The sequence below is a fragment of the Mya arenaria genome, chromosome 4 (genome assembly GCF_026914265.1).
Source record: "Mya arenaria isolate MELC-2E11 chromosome 4, ASM2691426v1".
In the NCBI taxonomy this organism is placed as follows: domain Eukaryota; kingdom Metazoa; phylum Mollusca; class Bivalvia; order Myida; family Myidae; genus Mya; species Mya arenaria.
Genome location: NC_069125.1, coordinates 40215534 through 40235120, shown reverse-complemented (window position 1 = coordinate 40235120; position 19587 = coordinate 40215534). Strand labels below are relative to the sequence as shown.

The 19587-nt window shown below is 37.1% G+C and overlaps 3 protein-coding genes across 6 annotated transcripts; 2 read left to right on the top strand and 1 right to left on the bottom strand.

Annotated features, from left to right (window-relative positions):
- The first annotated feature begins 826 nt into the window (after positions 1–826).
- On the top strand, positions 827–5225 carry LOC128229932 (FGFR1 oncogene partner 2 homolog). Of its 4 annotated transcripts, none has more exons than XM_052941849.1 (4): positions 827–897; positions 2343–2496; positions 2923–3174; positions 3776–5225. In XM_052941849.1, the coding sequence occupies exons 2-4, from the start codon at positions 2362–2364 to the stop codon at positions 4103–4105; spliced, it is 717 nt and encodes a 238-aa protein (XP_052797809.1). In that variant the 5' UTR covers positions 827–897; positions 2343–2361; the 3' UTR covers positions 4106–5225. The 4 variants fall into 4 exon arrangements, with proteins under 4 accessions (XP_052797809.1, XP_052797811.1, XP_052797812.1 ...); XM_052941851.1 differs by having other exon boundaries at positions 873–985; XM_052941852.1 differs by lacking the exon at positions 827–897 and adding an exon at positions 1120–1143.
- A 3802-nt stretch (positions 5226–9027) lies between these two features.
- On the bottom strand, positions 9028–11201 carry LOC128231474 (uncharacterized). Its single transcript, XM_052944349.1, has 2 exons — positions 10925–11201; positions 9028–10281 (listed from the first exon to the last, which is right to left on the bottom strand). The coding sequence occupies exons 1-2, from the start codon at positions 11093–11095 to the stop codon at positions 9253–9255; spliced, it is 1200 nt and encodes a 399-aa protein (XP_052800309.1). The 5' UTR covers positions 11096–11201; the 3' UTR covers positions 9028–9252.
- Positions 11202–15743: 4542 nt separating this feature from the next.
- LOC128231473 (protein FAM136A-like) lies at positions 15744–18445 on the top strand. The gene is made up of 3 exons (XM_052944348.1): positions 15744–15859; positions 16523–16663; positions 18196–18445. Exons 1-3 carry the CDS (start codon positions 15776–15778, stop codon positions 18382–18384), a joined length of 414 nt encoding a protein of 137 aa, XP_052800308.1. The 5' UTR covers positions 15744–15775; the 3' UTR covers positions 18385–18445.
- Positions 18446–19587: the final 1142 nt, after the last annotated feature.

The following is a 19587-nucleotide window of genomic DNA, read 5'->3' as shown; positions in this document are numbered from 1 at the left end:
GGAATGGGAGAGAAAATGTAGTGGCAAATTTAAAGCTGGTCAGATTATGGCTGGATTTGATGGGACAGCAAAAAACATCACATGAAAAGACATGGCAAGAAATATACATGTATATAATATAGTGTGTATGGTAGAATCAGCCACAACAGACCAGGGTCGTCTAGGATAGTACAGGTAACATAGGGCACAGTAATAAGTCTGTACGGGGAAAGTTAAAGGTCATTAGCCCGTCCAGATCGACATAAAAGGACATTACAAGACAAAACATAAGATATATATGAGATAGCAATGACAACGCGATATACATATCAGCAACAAACAATGCGATGCAATATAATGTGCCGATATTGCATTAAGTGTTATTCCGAGCTGTGGCAGGGAATGAATTAAGGGGCAAGGACCAGCGCTTTTTACTGGCAAGACATGCAGGCCAAATAAAGACATGGTATCGTAATGTAAAATAAAAAGTAACGAGCAATGACAGACAAAGAACAGACATGTCCCTTAGATCTTATGCGGGGAATTTTATAAATCATGCAGAGCATGAGAGGTAAGATTATTGTGCGCATACTACAAAGGACGCCATTGTTACACAGCTTGAAGACAATGCGGGCACATTCACTGTGTATAAATTTTATATTTTTATTTAAAGTATAAATTCTACACCTTATCTGCCCGGTACGAACACAATCAGAAACGCTACTTTGTCAGTTTTTGTAACAACGTGACTAAAATAAGAACACAGCATCGCAGACCTAACAGACAATATTCTCGTCAAGGGAGGTCAACGCGTTACAGAAGAAAATTAGGAAACTATCCCCTGTGTTGATTGCGTTGAATTTGCGAAATTTACAACATATTATATCTATACAGAAAAACAGAAACATTTCACTTTTTGTAAGGTTATTTCTTTAAAATCTGCATAAGTTGTCAACTTAAATAATATTTATTATGTTTCTTTAATGTGCACTTAATGTTTTATCAGGTAAAATACATTCAAGTAAATAGGCTTAAAAAAATTAATAATTGCCCATTTTCAACATCACATCACCAGGATATCTCATCAACCTCATTCTCAACCAGGTTAACACGTCAAGGAAGGTGCTAGTTTTACTGATTGACAGTTTGCTGATCAATCATTTGGTAAATTTACTGATTTAAAACCACTACTTTGTAGTCCACCTAAATGGCCGTCAACAACCTTCTGTAGTCCAAATAAGTGTACGTTGACGGATTTTTTTTTAGATATTTGATATGGCAAAACCTTCACGTACAAATTGTTTAGTATCAAAAGTGGGTAGTTGTTCCGATCAGGATTCCGGGTTAAAGCATATAGCGTCTATAAAATATCATAAAAACAAGAAATATTACCAGATAATGTTATTTTACATTAGTTACATACACAAAAAATAAATATCCAACTTATAATTATGAGTTTGACGGCTTTTCTTCATTTCATTCCGTCAAAACATAACGATATATACATGAAGGGCACCTGCAAGGCTTCAGGGCACAGTTTTAAATCGCTCGGAACATTTCGGCCATGGCCGAGTTGTTACGATTGTATAACGAGGTCTATCTCGAAGCTTTGTCGGAGGAGGCCGAGTTATTACGATTGTATCGAGTTGTTCCCCTTCGCATAATTGTTGTCAGTGTCAGTCAACTTTCGTATTATTGGAAAGGTAAACCACTTGTTTTAATGCATTAAATGCTTGTTTAGTGCAAAATAACATTTCACTTACATGGTAAAATATGAATATAACTCTTTATGATCAATTTCAACCATAAATTACTTCACTTAAAATAATTTCAATATTTTTAAAAAAACCTGTTTTTTGCACATTCCCGTTTAGACATTAGGGATTGGAAGAATCCCGTAAAACACGTCTATTATTTTAGACTACAACCTTCTGATGTTTTTTTTTTACTAGAGCAAACATAAGAAATGTCAAAAAAATAAAAAATATCCCACATCGCTCATTATTGTAGCTAAGTCACTTAGAACTTGGTCTGCAGTTTTGGCAAGTCTATTCAAATCGAGCAATTCGGTCCGTAGCCCTAGGTTGACCTCTTGGTCTGAAAATATAAATAAAAATATGTTCCTATACTTTGGTCTGAAAATATAAATAAAAAATGTTCTTTTACTTTGATGCACAAAATGAACAAATAATCCACTTTTATTTCCATATATTTATCTATTAGACATTTTAATATTTCATCCAACTCTTATAATTCACAAGTTATGAAGATTTGCCGATTTCAGATTCAGAAGTATACACCGATATGAGCTCAGATCTTTGAGATTTTATCATTTATTTATAATATACCTTTGTTATTTTTAGGGATTCCAACTAATGAAAAATGGCTTACTCTGTTGAGAAGCTGCTGTCGGATGCTGCAACCTTAGTGAGTCGCCTGAAGGAACATGACAGCATTGCAGACATCCTTATCTCACAGACGGGCAATCTGCATAAACGTATGGAAGCCATGAAGGAGGTCTGTATGATATCTTCTCCTATAGGCTAGAGACTAAATCATATTTCGGAATATTTTTCTGAGACAAAGAAAGTATTGCCTTAAATTTACTCTAGTTGATTTCTTCAAGCTCTATAGAACAGTTTGATACCAACTTTGTTTACAAATTAAACTTTAATACTAATAGTAATAAACCGTGATTATTAATTGTATTGTTTTAAAATTGGAATGATTTTTGCTGAAAAATATTTAAAATATACTGCCTATTGTTTATAATTATGTAATATTAAAATCCATTAAATCCATTTGACAATTTTTTTTTTTCCAAATATCTGTCTTTAAATATTTTAAACTTCTTTCAACAAAATGGTAGAAGAAATTGTACATGAATCTCTCAAACTTGACAAAATAACATAGCATTGGCAATCTCAATTTTTATATGTACAGTATCAGGATGATATAACTGAGCTCAACGAAATTGCCAAGCACCGACCTCGATCCCATCTGGTTATAGGGATTGCTCAGGAAAATCGGCAGATCAGAGAACTTCAACAGGAAAATCGGGAATTGCAGATCGCTCTAGAGGAACATCAGTCAGCTTTGGAGCTGATTATGAAAAAGTATAGGGAACAAGTTGTTACACTCATTGAGACCAAGAAGTGTGAACAGGCCCTCGCTGGCAGTAATGACAACACCAAGGTATCTATATGAAGGATTTTAGGTTAGATGTTTTAGAATGTTGCTGCACCCTGTCCTTTTTTGAAAGCACCCTCCTGCCCTCATGGAGACCAGCATGTGCACCCTTCTGATTCATGGAATTAAATGCTTAAGACAGTCAAACTTCTTTTTTTTTAAACTTGAGATTACAATAAAATACACACTTTACATCTTTGGGTAGTTGAAACCTAATATTACTTCAATTAAAGACAATTCCTAAAAGTTTCTGTTAAATTAATAATGTCCAAATTTTTCAATAGCACTCTTTCCCTTTTCTGCAGCACATTGTCCCTCTTAAAACCTGGCTAAGACCCTGCTCTATATCTTAATCAAGTTTTAGAGACATGATGATGACTTGTGTAATCTTTTAAAAAGAACGATAAATTTAGCTCTCATCACTGTTTATGTTGTTTTGGAATATATTGATTTTTAATTCTGAGCATAGAATAAGAATGTACCTTAAATGCTTACTCACATACAGATAGATTGTAGACTTTATTTGTCAAATGTTTATCCAGTTTTGAAATTGTGGAGTAAAGTAATGGTTAATAACTGATTTTAAATGTTTTAATCTCACCACTAGGATATGGAAAAACTCATCAACAAGATCTGTGAAATGGCCAATGTGATGCAAAAGTCCGTCCATGTGGATGAGGATGCCTCTGTAGCCGATAGGGAAAAACTCACCCAGCTTGAGATAGAAAATAAGGGACTAAGAGAACTCTTGGAGATTTGCTCAACAGGGAGGTTCAGAATTCTTGGTGATAGTTTGGATATTGAAAGAGATCATAAAGAAATGCAGACACAAACAGGATCAGAGGAAGGTGCAGTTGGAGATGAGAAACAGGAGACTGAAGAAGATGAGAAATCAGGGGAGCGAACTCCAAGAAATGTGGAAGATTCTGATACTTGAATATTCAATAGAGATTATTTGGAATATGAATAATTATGGCATTGTGCGTCGTTAAAAGTCGTTTCAGTGGCATACACAATAGGCAAACAATTTCATTTGGATTGATAAGTGTTCATGTGTATGTGTACAGTATAAAGTACACAGTGTACAGTATGCCTTGTAAATGTGCTATATTTATTTTATGAAGGAGTTTGTGTTATTATGGGTGGATAATTAAAACATCTTTTGGGGCTTTAAATGTGTGTGGAATAAGTAATTATAAGAATTTGTGGATTTAATAAGACCTATTTTGATAAAGAGTATTCATAATGTATATAGTTAACCAGTACATGTGGTAAAAATGTCATGGACTATACTTGTCGCTACAGAGTTTAGTTATGGCCCTTGAGTTGTAAACATTGGAACAAAATGATTTTGTCTGATATGAGCAGTGTTTCGCTATGATAATCAAACTAACTAAGTAAAGAATGTAAATTGGCTTATTTTCTTCAACAAATTATACAAAAAGCCAGAATACTTTCAGACTTAGGAGTTATTGCCCTTTTATTGGCATTGACTGTTCTTTTGCTTGAGCAATGAATATACTTGGCCTGTAACCAGCAAATTTTATAACAATGTTTATGGGTATTTACTCCTTTTGAGAGGTAAACAACAGGGATGAATGGGCTAGACATGGGTTATGTCCCATGCATTGCTATTTTTTCAAAGAAATCAGTCTCGTCTATTTTCTGTATTTAAAAATACTCGTTTTAAGTAAGACAAACTTGTTCTGTGTGTAGGGGCATGATACTGGTACAAGGTATCTAGGGCAAATGTGAAATCAAGTCGGATCATCCCAAACAATTTCAAATGGCACTAATAATGTCGAAACATATTACAGCTACTGAAATATGTCAGAATATGTTCAGCATCTCAAATGTTATTTTCTTTATCAAACTTTTGAATTCCTAGATTATAACTTATGTGTACCATATTGAGTTTTGGCGCTATTGTTGTAAAGTTTGTGTCTTTAAGATTTTTCTTTTACCATTGTAACAGTAATAACTTCTTCCAGATATTCTTTTTTCTTGTACAAGTCACAATATACCGTCTCTTTGTCAGAAATAAATGAAAACTCACACATTGTTTAATTTCTTGTTTCTCTTACTTAGTGTAATACAATTCATTTCCAAATAAGCCTTTGATGAATTGTTATTAGTTTAACTCTTAAATTGTATTACAACTGCCTTGAATGATAAACTACTTTGTTGTGCATATAGGTATTTCTATTGGTGTCGGTTACCATGATGGCGTCGACAGCAAAACCATGCGCAGGCAGAAACTAAAGTATTTACAATGTACTGTCCAAACAAAATGACACTGATGACAGTGTTTGTGGGCAAGTTTGTTTGTTTGTCAAGTTTGATTGTGGGGTAAATCGCACCAGTAGCTCCGAGTTCTTCCCTTTTTTCTTTAAGAACTAGTTTTCTTTGTGCGGACAACAACTTCAATATGTATTATCCAAGTATGGCGGAACATGTTTGCAGTGTGTAATGTTTGGTCAGATTTGATAATGGGCTCCCTTTTTTAAACAGTGGCTAATAATTATGTTATGTGATCGTTAAAACTGAACATATTTTGAATATTACGCAAATTGAACTACTATTTCAAACTTCGAATCAGAGTTTATCTCCGTTAACTGTCGACAGTTTGATGTCCTACCCCATCAATTGTTTAGAATATGCGTGCGCATCTTATGCTACACCGTGGCGGGTGGGAAACATGGGTTAGACTAGGATCAAAAGATACCATAAGTTAGCAACGTGCGAAATTGATAAAAATAATATAGGTTTTCTTCGGATTGTTGATGCAAAATTCAACCAATTGTTTGACATGCGACAAGTCATAAATATAAGTACGCACTAAACCTGATTATATGAAAAAATCAAGGATTGTTTATGACGTTTTATCAAAAAAAAGGGCTGAAATAAAGTTCTCAAAAATTGATTGCTGACCAATGAAAACATCAAACTCCTAGAAGACAAAGACGGCGGAGAAGAATATGATGACGGAAGTTGTAATATTGTCGTTGTCTATCAATCTCCTTTTCCATATCCAACAGTGGAAATACAGCACGCCTTATTAAAACAATCCGTATCACGCTACTGTCCGTATTATGGCGACACCATGCACCGTCTGTTGTGTGGAGGGTTTTAGCGAACTGTCATGTGGATGGTTTCACGCGACACCATGCGCAGACTGTTATGTGGAGTGTTTTACGCGACACCATGCATCGTCTATTATGTGGAGTGTTTTACGCGACACCATGCACAAACTGTTATGTGGAGTGTTTCATGCGACACCATGCACCGTCTGTTATGTGGAGTGTTTCATGCGACACCATGTACCGTCTGTTATGTGGAGAGTTGTATGCGACACCATGCACAGACTGTTATCTGGAGTGTTTTACGCGACACCATGCACCGTCTGTTATCTTGAGTGTTTTACGCGACACCATGCACCGTCTGTTATCTGGAGTGTTTTACGCGACACCATGCACCGTCTGTTATGTGGAGTGTTTTACGCGACACCATGCACCGTCTGTTATGTGGAGGTTTTTACGCGACACCATGCACAGACTGTAATCTGGAGTGTTTTACGCGACACCATGCACCGTCTGTTATCTGGAGTGTTTTACGCGACATCATGCACAGACTGTTATGTGGAGGGTTTTATGCGACACCATGAATCGTCTGGTATGTGGAGTGTTTTGCGCGACACCATGTACCGTCTGTTATGTAGGTGTTTTACGCGACACCATGCACAGACTGTTATGTGGAGTGTTTTAGCGACACCACGCACAGACTGTTATGTGGAGCGTTTTAGCGACACCACGCACAGACTGTTATCTGGAGTGTTTTAGCGACATTACGCACAGACTGTTATGTGGAGTGTTTTAGCGACACCAAGCACAGACTGTTATGTGGAGTGTTTTAGCGACATTACGCACAGACTGTTATGTGAACTGTTATACGCGACACCAAGCACAGACTGTTATGTGGAGCGTTTTAGCGACACCACGCACAGACTGTTATCTGGAGTGTTTTAGCGACATTACGCACAGACTGTTATGTGAACTGTTATACGCGACACCAAGCACAGACTGTTATGTTGAGTGTTTTAGCGACATTACGCACAGACTGTTATGTGGAGTGTTTTAGCGACACCACGCACAGACTGTTATGTGGAGTGTTTTAGCGACATTACGCACAGACTGTTATGTGAGTGTTTTAGCGACACCACACACAGACTGTTATGTGGAGCGTTTTAGCGACATTACGCACAGACTGTTATGTTGAGTGTTTTAGCGACACCACGCACATACTGATATGTGGAGTGTTTTAGCGACACCACGCACAGACTGTTATGTGGAGTGTTTTAGCGACACCACGCACAGACTGTTATGTGGAGTGTTTTAGCGACACCATGCACAGACTGTTATGTGGAGTGTTTTAGCGAACTGTTATGTAGAGTGTTTTAGCGACACCATGCACAGACTGTTATGTGGAGTGTTTTAGCGAACTGATATGTGGAGTGTTTTAGCGACACCATGCACAGACTGATATGTGGAGTGTTTTAGCGACACCATGCACAGACTGTTATGTGGAGTGTTTTAGCGACACCATGCACAGACTGATATGTGGAGTGTTTTAGCGACACCATGCACAGACTGATATGTGGAGTGTTTTAGCGACACCATGCACAGACTGATATGTGGAGTGTTTTAGCGACACTATGCACAGACTGATATGTGGAGTGTTTTAGCGACACTATGCACAGACTGATATGTGGAGTGTTTTAGCGACACCATGCACAGACTGATATGTGAAGTGTTTTAGCGACACTATGCACAGACTGATATGTGGAGTGTTTTAGCGACACCATGCACAGACTGATATGTGGAGTGTTTTAGCGACACCATGCACAGACTGATATGTGGAGTGTTTTAGCGACACCAAGCACAGACTGTTATGTGGAGTGTTTTAGCGACATTACGCACATACTGTTATGTGAACTGTTATACGCGACACCAAGCACAAACTGTTATGTGGAGCGTTTTAGCGACACCACGCACAGACTGTTATCTGGAGTGTTTTAGCGACATTACGCACAGACTGTTATGTGAACTGTTATACGCGACACCAAGCAAAGACTGTTATGTTGAGTGTTTTAGCGACATTACGCACAGACTGTTATGTGGAGTGTTTTAGCGACACCACGCACAGACTGTTATGTGGAGTGTGTTAGCGACACCACGCACAGACTGTTATGTGGAGTGTTTTAGCGAACTGTTATGTAGAGTGTTTTAGCGACACCATGCACAGACTGTTATGTGGAGTGTTTTAGCGAACTGATATGTGGAGTGTTTTAGCGACACCATGCACAGACTGTTATGTGGAGTGTTTTAGCGACACCATGCACAGACTGATATGTGGAGTGTTTTAGCGACACCATGCACAGACTGATATGTGGAGTGTTTTAGCGACACTATGCACAGACTGATGTGTGGAGTGTTTTAGCGACACCATGCACAGACTGATATGTGGAGTGTTTTAGCGACACCATGCACAGACTGATATGTGGAGTGTTTTAGCGACACCATGCACAGACTGATATGTGGAGTGTTTTAGCGACACCATGCACATACTGATATGTGGAGTGTTTTAGCGGCACCATGCACAGACTGATATGTGGAGTGTTTTAGCGACACCATGCACAGACTGATATGTGGAGTGTTTTAGCGACACTATGCACAGTTTGTAATCAATTTATGTATGTATATCCAGTTTCTGTTATCAATGTTTGCGTTTTTTGCACCTTTGCTGTACAGCTATGTATTTAACTTTCAGGAAAGCTACACTGGAATGAAAGCAACACTTAACTGTTTTAAAAGCTTTATTCTTTCGAGTAGTCTTAATCAAATAAATGAACAGATAAATAAAATCACAGAATGCATGTATGCAAATTAAAAGCACCGTATAAAATGTGGACTGAAACAGCACGCTACCATAGTACCTATAATGTGTATATGCGCGGGATAAATTTTGAACACGAGTTACATAATCTATGTCTTATACATATACAGCAATACCAATCTACATCATTGTTTATATTTTACAGCGTTGATAAGTTCTTGCACTTATACAAGCAAATCGAAAGAACTTGGAAAATATTGCACGGATTCTTGAAAAACGGCTATACTGAGCATCGAGTTCTTTATTCATAATATTCATACGATGTTCCGCCATTGCAACAGCGGCTATGTCGTCGTTTGCAATGTTAGATTCACGTTTGGTAAGGGTTATCTCACTTGAATCTTCTCCATCAACGAAAATAGACTCGGTGTTCCCGACTTCACCATTTTCCGAGTTTTCGAAACTTTCCGTGTCATTGTTTTCGCTACATTCAGACTGTGTATTTCCTTGTTGGTCCTGATTCGCTTCAAATTTGACAGTCCCTTTTACTACATTAGTGTTAATAATATTATCAAAATCTTCCTGAAATGTATTGCATGTTAATACCGTTTCGCCATCTATACACATTACTGTAAATTCAACTTCTTCCTCCTCTTCGTCTTTTTCATTTTCGTTGGTATCGCAATTTTTGAACTCCCCACTAGTTTCTCTATCCACTGAGGCAGAGTTATTGGACTGCTGTGTTTGATTTCCATTGTCATTTGACTCTGATTTATTGTGATTGTCTACAGTATTCGTTATTTCACGATTGTTTTCTTCTTTTTCGTCGCTATCAGTTTCATGAAAATCCTCATCTTCTGGAGAAGTTGTCAAAATAGTGATACCTTGTGCAACAAAAAAATTCTTTTCAAATGAGATTCCATCGACGTCATCGCCTTTCATATAAGCTTTGACGTTTTCTTCAAATGTTTCCGCATCGTCGATACTACTTCTAAAATATGGTGACAGCGGGTCTTCTATATTAGGGTTTTTCAGCAGAAATATCAATCCGTGCACAATGCCCTCAAAGCCGCAAGACACTTCGGCAAGATCAAAGAAATTCAGACAGACATTGGTGCAGGTAGGGTCGTCACAGTCTGATGTGTCAATATTTGGATGGTAGATATTAGTTAAGCAATACACAACCGGGGACTCATTTGGGTACCCGTCCGGTACGCTGACCTGTAAACAGAATTACACACCATTTAAAATAAAATGGTCTAGTTGCAAAATAAAATTAATTATTCTAATTGTCTCGTATATTATTAATAACATATTAAAAATCTTCACGAAGTAGCATTCTGAAAGCTATTAATAACATATTAAAAATCTTCACGAAGTAGCATTCTGGAAGCTGAATAATTACACATTAAAACAATACTGTATACCTAATGCACCGGTCAATTGTAACCATGGCTCCCTAGGTCCGGGGATTAGCGCGGACTTTGACTTTCGGTCCAGCCAAGCCCGGGTAAAACCCCCGACATGCGGGGACGAACTAATGGTAAAATCCCCGCCAAATGCCCCCGCACCCCAGGGACCCTAAGTAAGGCACATTCACCGCTATATTTGGCGCGAATACAAAACCACCACATTCACCCGGCACTGCGGGGCCACCGGGAACGTAAAAACACGGCCTATTTCCCCGGCTATCCCCGGTATACCCCCGGATCTTGGGGGCCGTGGTTACAATTGACTGTTGCATAATAGCAATCGAACCCCTTAAACTGATAAACAAACAGTTTCAGTTCCACAAATATCGGTCAGCTCTTTTAACAAATAAACGTGTATATACTAAATAGAACTATACAACAATTGCAGCTACCTGAAAGTCGAAGAATCCACCTTTATAGTACCCCGAACTTGGACGAATTGTGATTATGAACTCGCTTGTATCTTCGTCCCAATTGATTTTACCAAGTTTTGCCTGCCCATTTGATATTCTTTCTATCCTTTTCATCAAACGATGAAAATCCTTCATTAACCTAGTACCCATATTCACTGTTGGTTCATTCTTTCTTTAAATAAAGTGATCAAACTAGTATTTATTTTGCAAACCAAAGTCAGTAATAGTTGTGCAATGTGTTCAGTGTGTTTATACTATAAAGCTCAAGCGCTTTGGCTGGATCGATCAGTCTGAATTACGCTCGTCTATTTATAAGTTTCCAATAATAGCTCTTATGAAAATACGTAATATCTAAACATAGATGTTGCGAATATGTTTCATCATGACGATATCATCGCAAAATCTAGTCTGTCCATTCTATCATATTCTAATGTATTAATACATTTTGTTTATAAATCACTAATGAAATCCGTTAGGTATCCCCTCCCGACGTCAAAAATTTGCGAATAACGTGCGTGCCGAAATGGTCCAACTTCAAGGGTTTCTGAATATAGTAGATATATATAAGTATTCGCACTATTAATGTCAAAACATTGTTTTAAAACAATCCAAGGTAATGTTAATTCTTTATACATAAAACTACTCAAAATGTGCATAGGTAATGGCTTCAAATATAGTCAAATGTAGATCTAGATCTATGAAATGATGATTTGACAGGGCTTAAAGTTTAACATCATTTTTAGGCCAATTAAAGTTTCAGTTTTCAAAATCGAAGAACTCCCGTGAGTTTGGGAGTATGCCTGGCTACACGCCTGTCGTATGTCCCCATGAGACCAACATGTGCACTTTGATTATCAATTAAACGTCTGCTTATGTTTCGCTGGTGATATTAATTTACTTCACACACACACACACACACACACACGCACGCACGCACACACATGTGTTGAGTGCTACTCTTTACCGACTGTTGTTTATTCAATTGTTTTAACTTATTATTCAGTTAGATCTACATTTTTTCAGGAACGTACTATACTTCCTTAAGAAATGATTTCGAATGTAAAGAGATCCTGTGTTTCCGGTCCGTATCAAAGCATCCAACCCTGGGGCGCGCGCGTAAGCTGGTAACGAGGCCACGCAGCATGCCCGAGGGTTGGATTTTTCGATCCGGACCGATAACGCACATACATTAAAATATCCATGTTTGTAAATATTTACAATCCACATAGAAAAGCATTTTTGTAATTTCACAATAAAAGCACATGCGACGTTTACTGACGCCATTACGCGCAAATCCAATACTTTTATATAAATGTTGACGTCATATAGATCCACTGAAATTGCATATTTGGCGATTTCTCCAGGGTTGTTAAAAAAAAAAGTATTGGATAATTATATATATTATATTATATATTTAATAAGGGTTTATTGAAATGACATAATATTATTTTCGTGCTATCATGGGGGTGCTAAATGGAATTTTCCAGCATGCACAATTTCACCGCAAATGCCTATCCGGTGTGCTAAAATAACACAGGCAAAAGCTTTAGTTACGGCGACGGAACGCAACATAGCAGGAGCGATAGCATCGACGGCAATCAAATGTCTTGGAATATGAAATTTTCGGCTATCTGGCAACAACTTTTCGGCAATGTGGGAGTAACGAAGACCCCGGCCCAGAAAAATTCGGCACTGAGAGCGGTCACGTTATTAAACCGACGGGCGCTAAGTTTTCGGCGATCAGAGCAGTAACAAATCGGACGGGTGTACGAATTTCACATTGAATTATATCATTACAATGGCTACTAGGAGAAGTGTCAACAGCGCCAAAAAGTGTTATTGTGAGTCGAAGGTGCAAGTTTATTAGCGTCATATGTGGACGTGATATTATAAAGGTTATACAGAAAAGAAAGATTGAAAAACATAAATACGATTCTTGAAGTGTTGTTCAGAACAAACCATGTTGATTTTCAAAGCTTTAAAAATCACAACGAAGAAGAGGATACGACCTTCCCACACCCATTACATAGGTTGTACGACCCTCCTGCATCCACTCCGGAGATCGTACGACCTTCCCGCACCTACTCCATAGGCTGTACGACCTTCCCGCACCTACTCCATAGGTTTTCGACCCTCCCGCAACCACCCCATATGTTGTACGACCCTCACGCACCCAATCCATAGCTTGTATGACCCTTCCATATGTTGTACGACCCTCACGCACCCAATCCATAGCTTGTATGACCCTTCCATATGTTGTACGACCCTCACGCACCCACTCCATAGCTTGTACGACCCTTCCATATGTTGTACGACCCTCACGCACCCAATCCATAGCTTGTACGACCCTTCCATATGTTGTACGACCATCACGCACCCAATCCATAGCTTGTATGACCCTTCCATATGTTGTACGACCCTCCCGCACCAACTCCATAGGTTGTACGACCCTCCCGCACCAACTCCATAGGTTGTACGACCCTTCCGCACCCATTCAATATGTTGTACGACCCTCCCGCACCCATTCCATAGGTTGTACGACCCCGCACCCACGCCATTGGTTGTACGACCCTCCTGCACCCATTCGATAGGTTGTCCGACCCCACACCCACTCCATAGGTTGTACGACCCCCGCACCCACTCCATATATAGCTTGTAAGACCCGAAGCACTCACTACAAGCATTGAACAACCCTAACGCGCCCACTCCATAGGTTGAACGATTCTCACTACAAAAGGTTGTATGACCCTCCTGCACCCTCCCTCACCAACTTCATAGGTTGTACGACCCCCCGCACCCACTCCATAGGTTGTACGATCCTCCCGCACCCACTCCATGAATTGAAAAACACTACCGCGCCCACTCCATAGCTTGTACGACCCCCACACCCACATCATAAGTTGTACGACCCCCGCACTCACTCCATATATAGGTTGTACGACCCTCCCGCACCCACTACATGCATTAAACAATCCTACCTTTTCCACTCCATAGCTTGTACGACCCCCCCCCCCCCCGCACCCACAACATAAGTTGTACGACCCCCGCACCCACTCCATATATAGGTTGTACGACCCTCCAGCACCCACTCCATAGTATTCATTCAGGATATTGTCAAAGGAAGACGCGCTCTTATTAAGTATTCTTCGATCCTTTAATGATTTATCTTCGTCAATATGAAAATTTGCATCAAAATACCATTATTAATGAGCAAAATTCTATATTAAAATATGTATTGGAATCATAAATAGTAGACTGATTAAGCTTCACCAAAAGCTATTGAAAACATCACTTGAAATTTTAAACATAGTTTCCTTACTGTAAGTACATATTAATTATTAAGCAATTCCAACAGTTTTTAGAATTGGTCGAACGTTAATTTAACAAAAATATATTTACACCATCTTGAAACAATTTAAATTTTCTATTTATTCTTTAATATTCCTTGCGGCAGACCAGTTTTTTTTTTCAATCAGTATCATACCATGGCTTTTCTTTCCTATTTTTTTGTAGACGGTGAGTAGAACAAGTAGGAACCGGTCTATTAATTAACAAAATTGCAATTATCTGCGATATTGGTGAGTACATATTTTTTCAGTTATAGCATTTATTGCACCATCAGTATAAGAATTATGACTATATATATTTTCTACCTCTTTTAACAAATCTGATATAAAATCTCCATCAAAGATACTATTAACATAACTAGCTTTAAAATTGTTAATCCATACCCTGGTACAGTTTTTTCCTTGCAGCTAGGTAAACAACTTCTCAGGCGATGCTCAAGTCTTTTTGACTAAGATCTATAATTATAAAGAGTATTTTAACTTCAATACTTATTTTTCCGAGGTTTATACATAATTATTAGTATTAAATAAATAATATATAGGTCACATATAATACATGATAATGTTTGGATCGACACCGTATGAACAATATACTCATTAAAGAGAAACCCATACAGAGAAAGGTACGTCAAAATAGCTGAAATTAATCAGGGACCAATAACAATTTTTTCACAGAATAAATGTAGAAGTCAAACAATAAGCAATGACACTTTTGACGCAAATTACTTTACGATATTTCACGAAACCACACCGTAAAAATAGTAATAATAGTTTGAATTTGTCTCCTTTGTACATTTAAAGCCGCACTCTCATAGATATATACCGTTTTGACAACATTTTTAGTTTTGGTCTTGGAAAGAGCAAATTTTTGCGTAACTATCTGCAAACCAATATGATAGAAGCTTGCTGACAAAAGATCAGATTGCAGATTTTCATATATCGGTTCGAAAATTAATGCTTTATGGCTTAAACCGTTACTTACGGTTTAAGAAAAAAAGCATAACTTGAAACATTAAATTTTGAACTTAAATATAAAAATCTGCGATCTATTTTTTGTCAGCAGTCTTATATAGTCATTCTAAAATAGTCTTATATAGCTGGTTTCCATGGATTTTTGCAAAAATTGGCGCTTCCTAAGACAAATAATAAAAAAGTTGTCAAAACGTTCAATCTGTGAGAGAGCAGCTTTAAATTAAATATGTGTAATCATTATCTGAAACCGATGTTTGATCATTTTAAATGAGTAAACATGAAGCGGACGACATTAAATTGTCGTGCAACGTTAAAACATAATTGTTTACAAATTGTATTGAAGTTATAAAAGCACTTCACAAAACAATACATATTTTTATATTTCATTACACCTTCCACATCGGCAAGTCTTTTAAGTATCCGACTTTCTTTTCCGGACCGGGAGATTTCCAGAATTATACCCTACCATGTTCACTGCTCTATTTTTTTTAAACTGTTGATTGCTACCACCATGGCGGACATCGGCTTGAAATTGCAGAATGCAGTTGAACAAATGATGGAGAGGATTGACAGGGATGTCACGAGGAAAATGCAGGTATATTTAATGCACTGCATGACAGTAGAAATGCATAAACCTATATATATCATGTCCTGAACAAGGTTTTTTATGGGAAAAAAATGTAGTTAATATAAATTCGGATTTATTTGTATTTCGGATAACAAAATTTACATAATAAATTTGACTTGCATACTATTTTTTTTTCTTTGTGAACTAAAGTTATATTAGTTGAAATAAATACTAAAAAATATTTGCATGTTGTCTTTTAGAAGACATTGCTATTAATCCAAGGAATATCCATTATCTGAAAAGAATGTCATGCTTTAACCTTTCAATGACCTCCGTCTGTCAATCATGATCATTTCAATGAAATTACAATGCTTTATACCATTTTTAGATTTTAAGAAAATCATGTAAAGCCTAATAGAAACAAATTGGGGAACACAGCACTACATATCTTTATGCAATATATTCAATCAGCATCTTTCCTTATATCAACATACAGATTAAGCACCAGTCAATTGTAACCACGCCTTGTACATTTACATAATTTTATGTTTTTGAAAACTTCCCATATGTATACTTTCTAGATTATAAATGCTTTTGAACCCTATGAATTTTAGCTCTAGCCTTAGACTCAATGTGCCACTGAATTAATTGTTTTTTAAGATAATAAAAACATATTTTTTTATTTTACAGGGTGACGCATTTAGATGTAGTGCAAAATGTTGTGATGATACATCTACTAGCGTGGCTGAGGCACAAAGATGCTTGAGCACATGCCATGCTCCACTGGATAAAATGCAGCAACAAATTGAATATGAAATAAATGACTTCCAGGTTGGCTACAAATCAACGTTATCATTAGACATGACTGGTTTTAAATCAGCTATATTCCAAAAGCCATTTTTTAAAAATATTTTTCCAGATTTGAACCACAATCTTTAGGGGGAAAATGGTTTGCATCACACACAGTCACAATATCACATCACACACAATCACAATATCCCATCACACACAGTCACATTATCACTTCATGCACATTCACTATAACACATCACACAGTCACAATATCCCATCACACACAGTCACAATATCCCATCACACAGTCACAATATTCCATCACACAGTCACAATATCACATAAAACACAGTCACAATATCACATCACACAGTCACAATATCACATCACACACAGTCACAATATCCCATCACACAGTCACAATATTCCATCACACACAGTCACAATATCACATCACACACAGTCACTATAACACATCACACAGTCACAATATTACATCACACACAGTCACAATATCACATCACACAGTCACAATATTCAATCACATACAGTCACAATATCACATCACACACAGTCACACTATCACTTCACATACAGTCACAATATCCCATCACACACAGTCACAATATCCCATCACACACAGTCACAATATCACATCATACACAGTCACAATATCATATCACACACAGTCACAATATCACATCACACACAGTCACAATATCACATCACAAAGTCACTATAACACATTACACACAGTCATATAAAACTTCATACACTGTCAATTTAGCACTTCATACACAGTCACAATTTCACATTCAAGTCACACAATCACAATGTGAGTTTGGTATGTGGTCACCAAGCAGGACAAGTGGGTTTACTCCGGGATCTCCGGTTTCCCCCACAACACAAGACCACACTCTCGCGTAAAATCATGCCAACGAGAGTGATTAATATAATGTTGTTATAACTTGTTTCACAATCATTGTAAAATAAATATGTTTAAACTAAACAATCACAACATAGCTTCGCAAAAAATATGTTAAAAACATGTAAAAAACATGCTATTATCTAGTAAGGTCCTGTTTTATAATGGATTGTGGTATTAAAAATAGAAGTCTTATGATCTCAGCCAAATCATGCAAATTTGGGCATTGCTTTTACTTTATTTGAATTAAATGACATTTCAGGAAGTAATACTGAAAATTTCATGATGATATCATATTTATATTGCATAAGATAATTGTTTAAAAGTGAGACCATATATTGTGCATTTTGAATGCTAAATTTGACTTCTCTCACATGAGCTCAGATTATTGCATTTGTCTTTTGTTTTGTTTTTATTTTGCAATCTTATTCAAAGCGCTGAACAAAACTTATTGATAACCAGTTTATTCTTCACTCAGCGTATAGAGATATTACTTCAGACACAGAGGTATGAATATAATAAAAATATTCTGAGCTTACCAAAAATTAACACAATTTAATGATAGTGTAAATACTGCTGATATAATTTTATGGCTATATATATATATGATTAAGTTTACAATAATATTGGATTATTGTTGTTTCAGGGACGCATAGGAAGGTGTACCCAACAATGTACTGATAATGCCCGTGACAAATTGAAACCGGGACAGTCACCAACCCCAGAAGTGCAGAAAGAGTTTGAAACTTGTGCAAAAGCATGTGTAGATACTTATGTGAACAAGATCCCTGATTTGGAAAAACGTATAAAGACAGTTTTGGGTAATAAATATTAAGAGAATTTTGAAATAAATGCAAATGACTTTTGTATTGTTTTGTAATAAAATGTTCTCTGGAGTTGTTTGTGTTCAGATATAAATACTTTAAAACATACTACCAGTATAATAAGCTCTGGTACATGTGTACTCTACATTGTGTTTTATAACGTTCACTAGTCCTGTCAGTAGTCCTGACAGTAGTCTTGTCCATAATCCTGTCAGTAGTCCTGTCAGTAGTCTTGTCCATAATCCTGTAAGTAGTCCTGACAGTAGTCTTGTCCATAATCCTGTCAGTTGTCCTGTCAGTAGTCTTGTTGGTAGTCCTGTCAGTAGTCTTGTCCATAATCCTGTCAGTAGTCCTGACAGTAGTCTTGTCCATAATCCTGTCAGTTGTCCTGTCAGTAGTCTTGTTGGTAGTCCTGTCAGTAGTCTTGTTGGTAGTCCTGACAGTAGTCTTGTCCATAATCCTGTCAGTAGTCTTGTCAGTAGTCCTGTCAGTAGTCTTGTCAGTTGTCCTGTCAGTAGTCTTGTTGGTAGTCCTGACAGTAGTCTTGTCCATAATCCTGTCAGTAGTCTTGTCAGTAGTCTTGTCAGTAGTTTGTTGGTAGTCCTGACAGTAGTCTTGTCCATAATCCTGTCAGTAGTCTTGTCAGTAGTCTTGTTGGTAGTCCTGTCAGTAGTCTTGTTGGTAGTCCTGTCAGTAGTCTTGTCAGTAGTCATGTCAGTTAATTTTATTATTAACATAAATTTAAAAATGTCTTAAAAACTTGTAAACTTCATTTGTTCCATTCCATTCTGGAAAATACTAGTACCTGAGTGGGTCTTGATATTTTGTAGAATGGCATAAGACCATATGAAAAAGATTGTATACTCACATTCAAACATTATCGGTTATTGTATTCAAATGAGTATATAACAAAAGCAAATTCAGTATGATATAAAGCATATTTATTTAAATGTATAAAAAAACTGACCAATTCATTTAATTTTGACTATTTGTATGTTAAAAAGACATTTCAAGTGTATTTATAAATGATAACATAATTTCATGCATAACTATTTTATGATGTTTCTGATGCATGTGCAGCGGCATATAGTAAACCCCGGTTTCTGAAAAATAACCGAAGTTGCTTTAGACCAGAGACTTCAAACTTGATAGTCTGGTTGGTAATGACCAGCAGAGGAACCTCATTGATTTTTAGGTCAGTGGGTCAAAGATGA

Coding starts and splice junctions, on each gene's coding strand:
- LOC128231473 (XM_052944348.1), top strand. CDS start 15,776: ATGGCGGACATCGGCTTGAAATTGCAGAATGCAGTTGAACAAATGATG. Junction 15,860..16,522: donor ATGTCACGAGGAAAATGCAG/GTATATTTAATG, acceptor TTTATTTTACAG/GGTGACGCATTTAGATGTAG. Junction 16,664..18,195: donor ATGAAATAAATGACTTCCAG/GTTGGCTACAAA, acceptor TTGTTGTTTCAG/GGACGCATAGGAAGGTGTAC.
- LOC128229932 (XM_052941849.1), top strand. CDS start 2,362: ATGGCTTACTCTGTTGAGAAGCTGCTGTCGGATGCTGCAACCTTAGTG. Junction 2,497..2,922: donor GTATGGAAGCCATGAAGGAG/GTCTGTATGATA, acceptor TTATATGTACAG/TATCAGGATGATATAACTGA. Junction 3,175..3,775: donor GCAGTAATGACAACACCAAG/GTATCTATATGA, acceptor TCTCACCACTAG/GATATGGAAAAACTCATCAA.
- LOC128231474 (XM_052944349.1), bottom strand. CDS start 11,095: ATGGGTACTAGGTTAATGAAGGATTTTCATCGTTTGATGAAAAGGATA. Junction 10,282..10,924: donor GTGGATTCTTCGACTTTCAG/GTAGCTGCAATT, acceptor TTCTGTTTACAG/GTCAGCGTACCGGACGGGTA.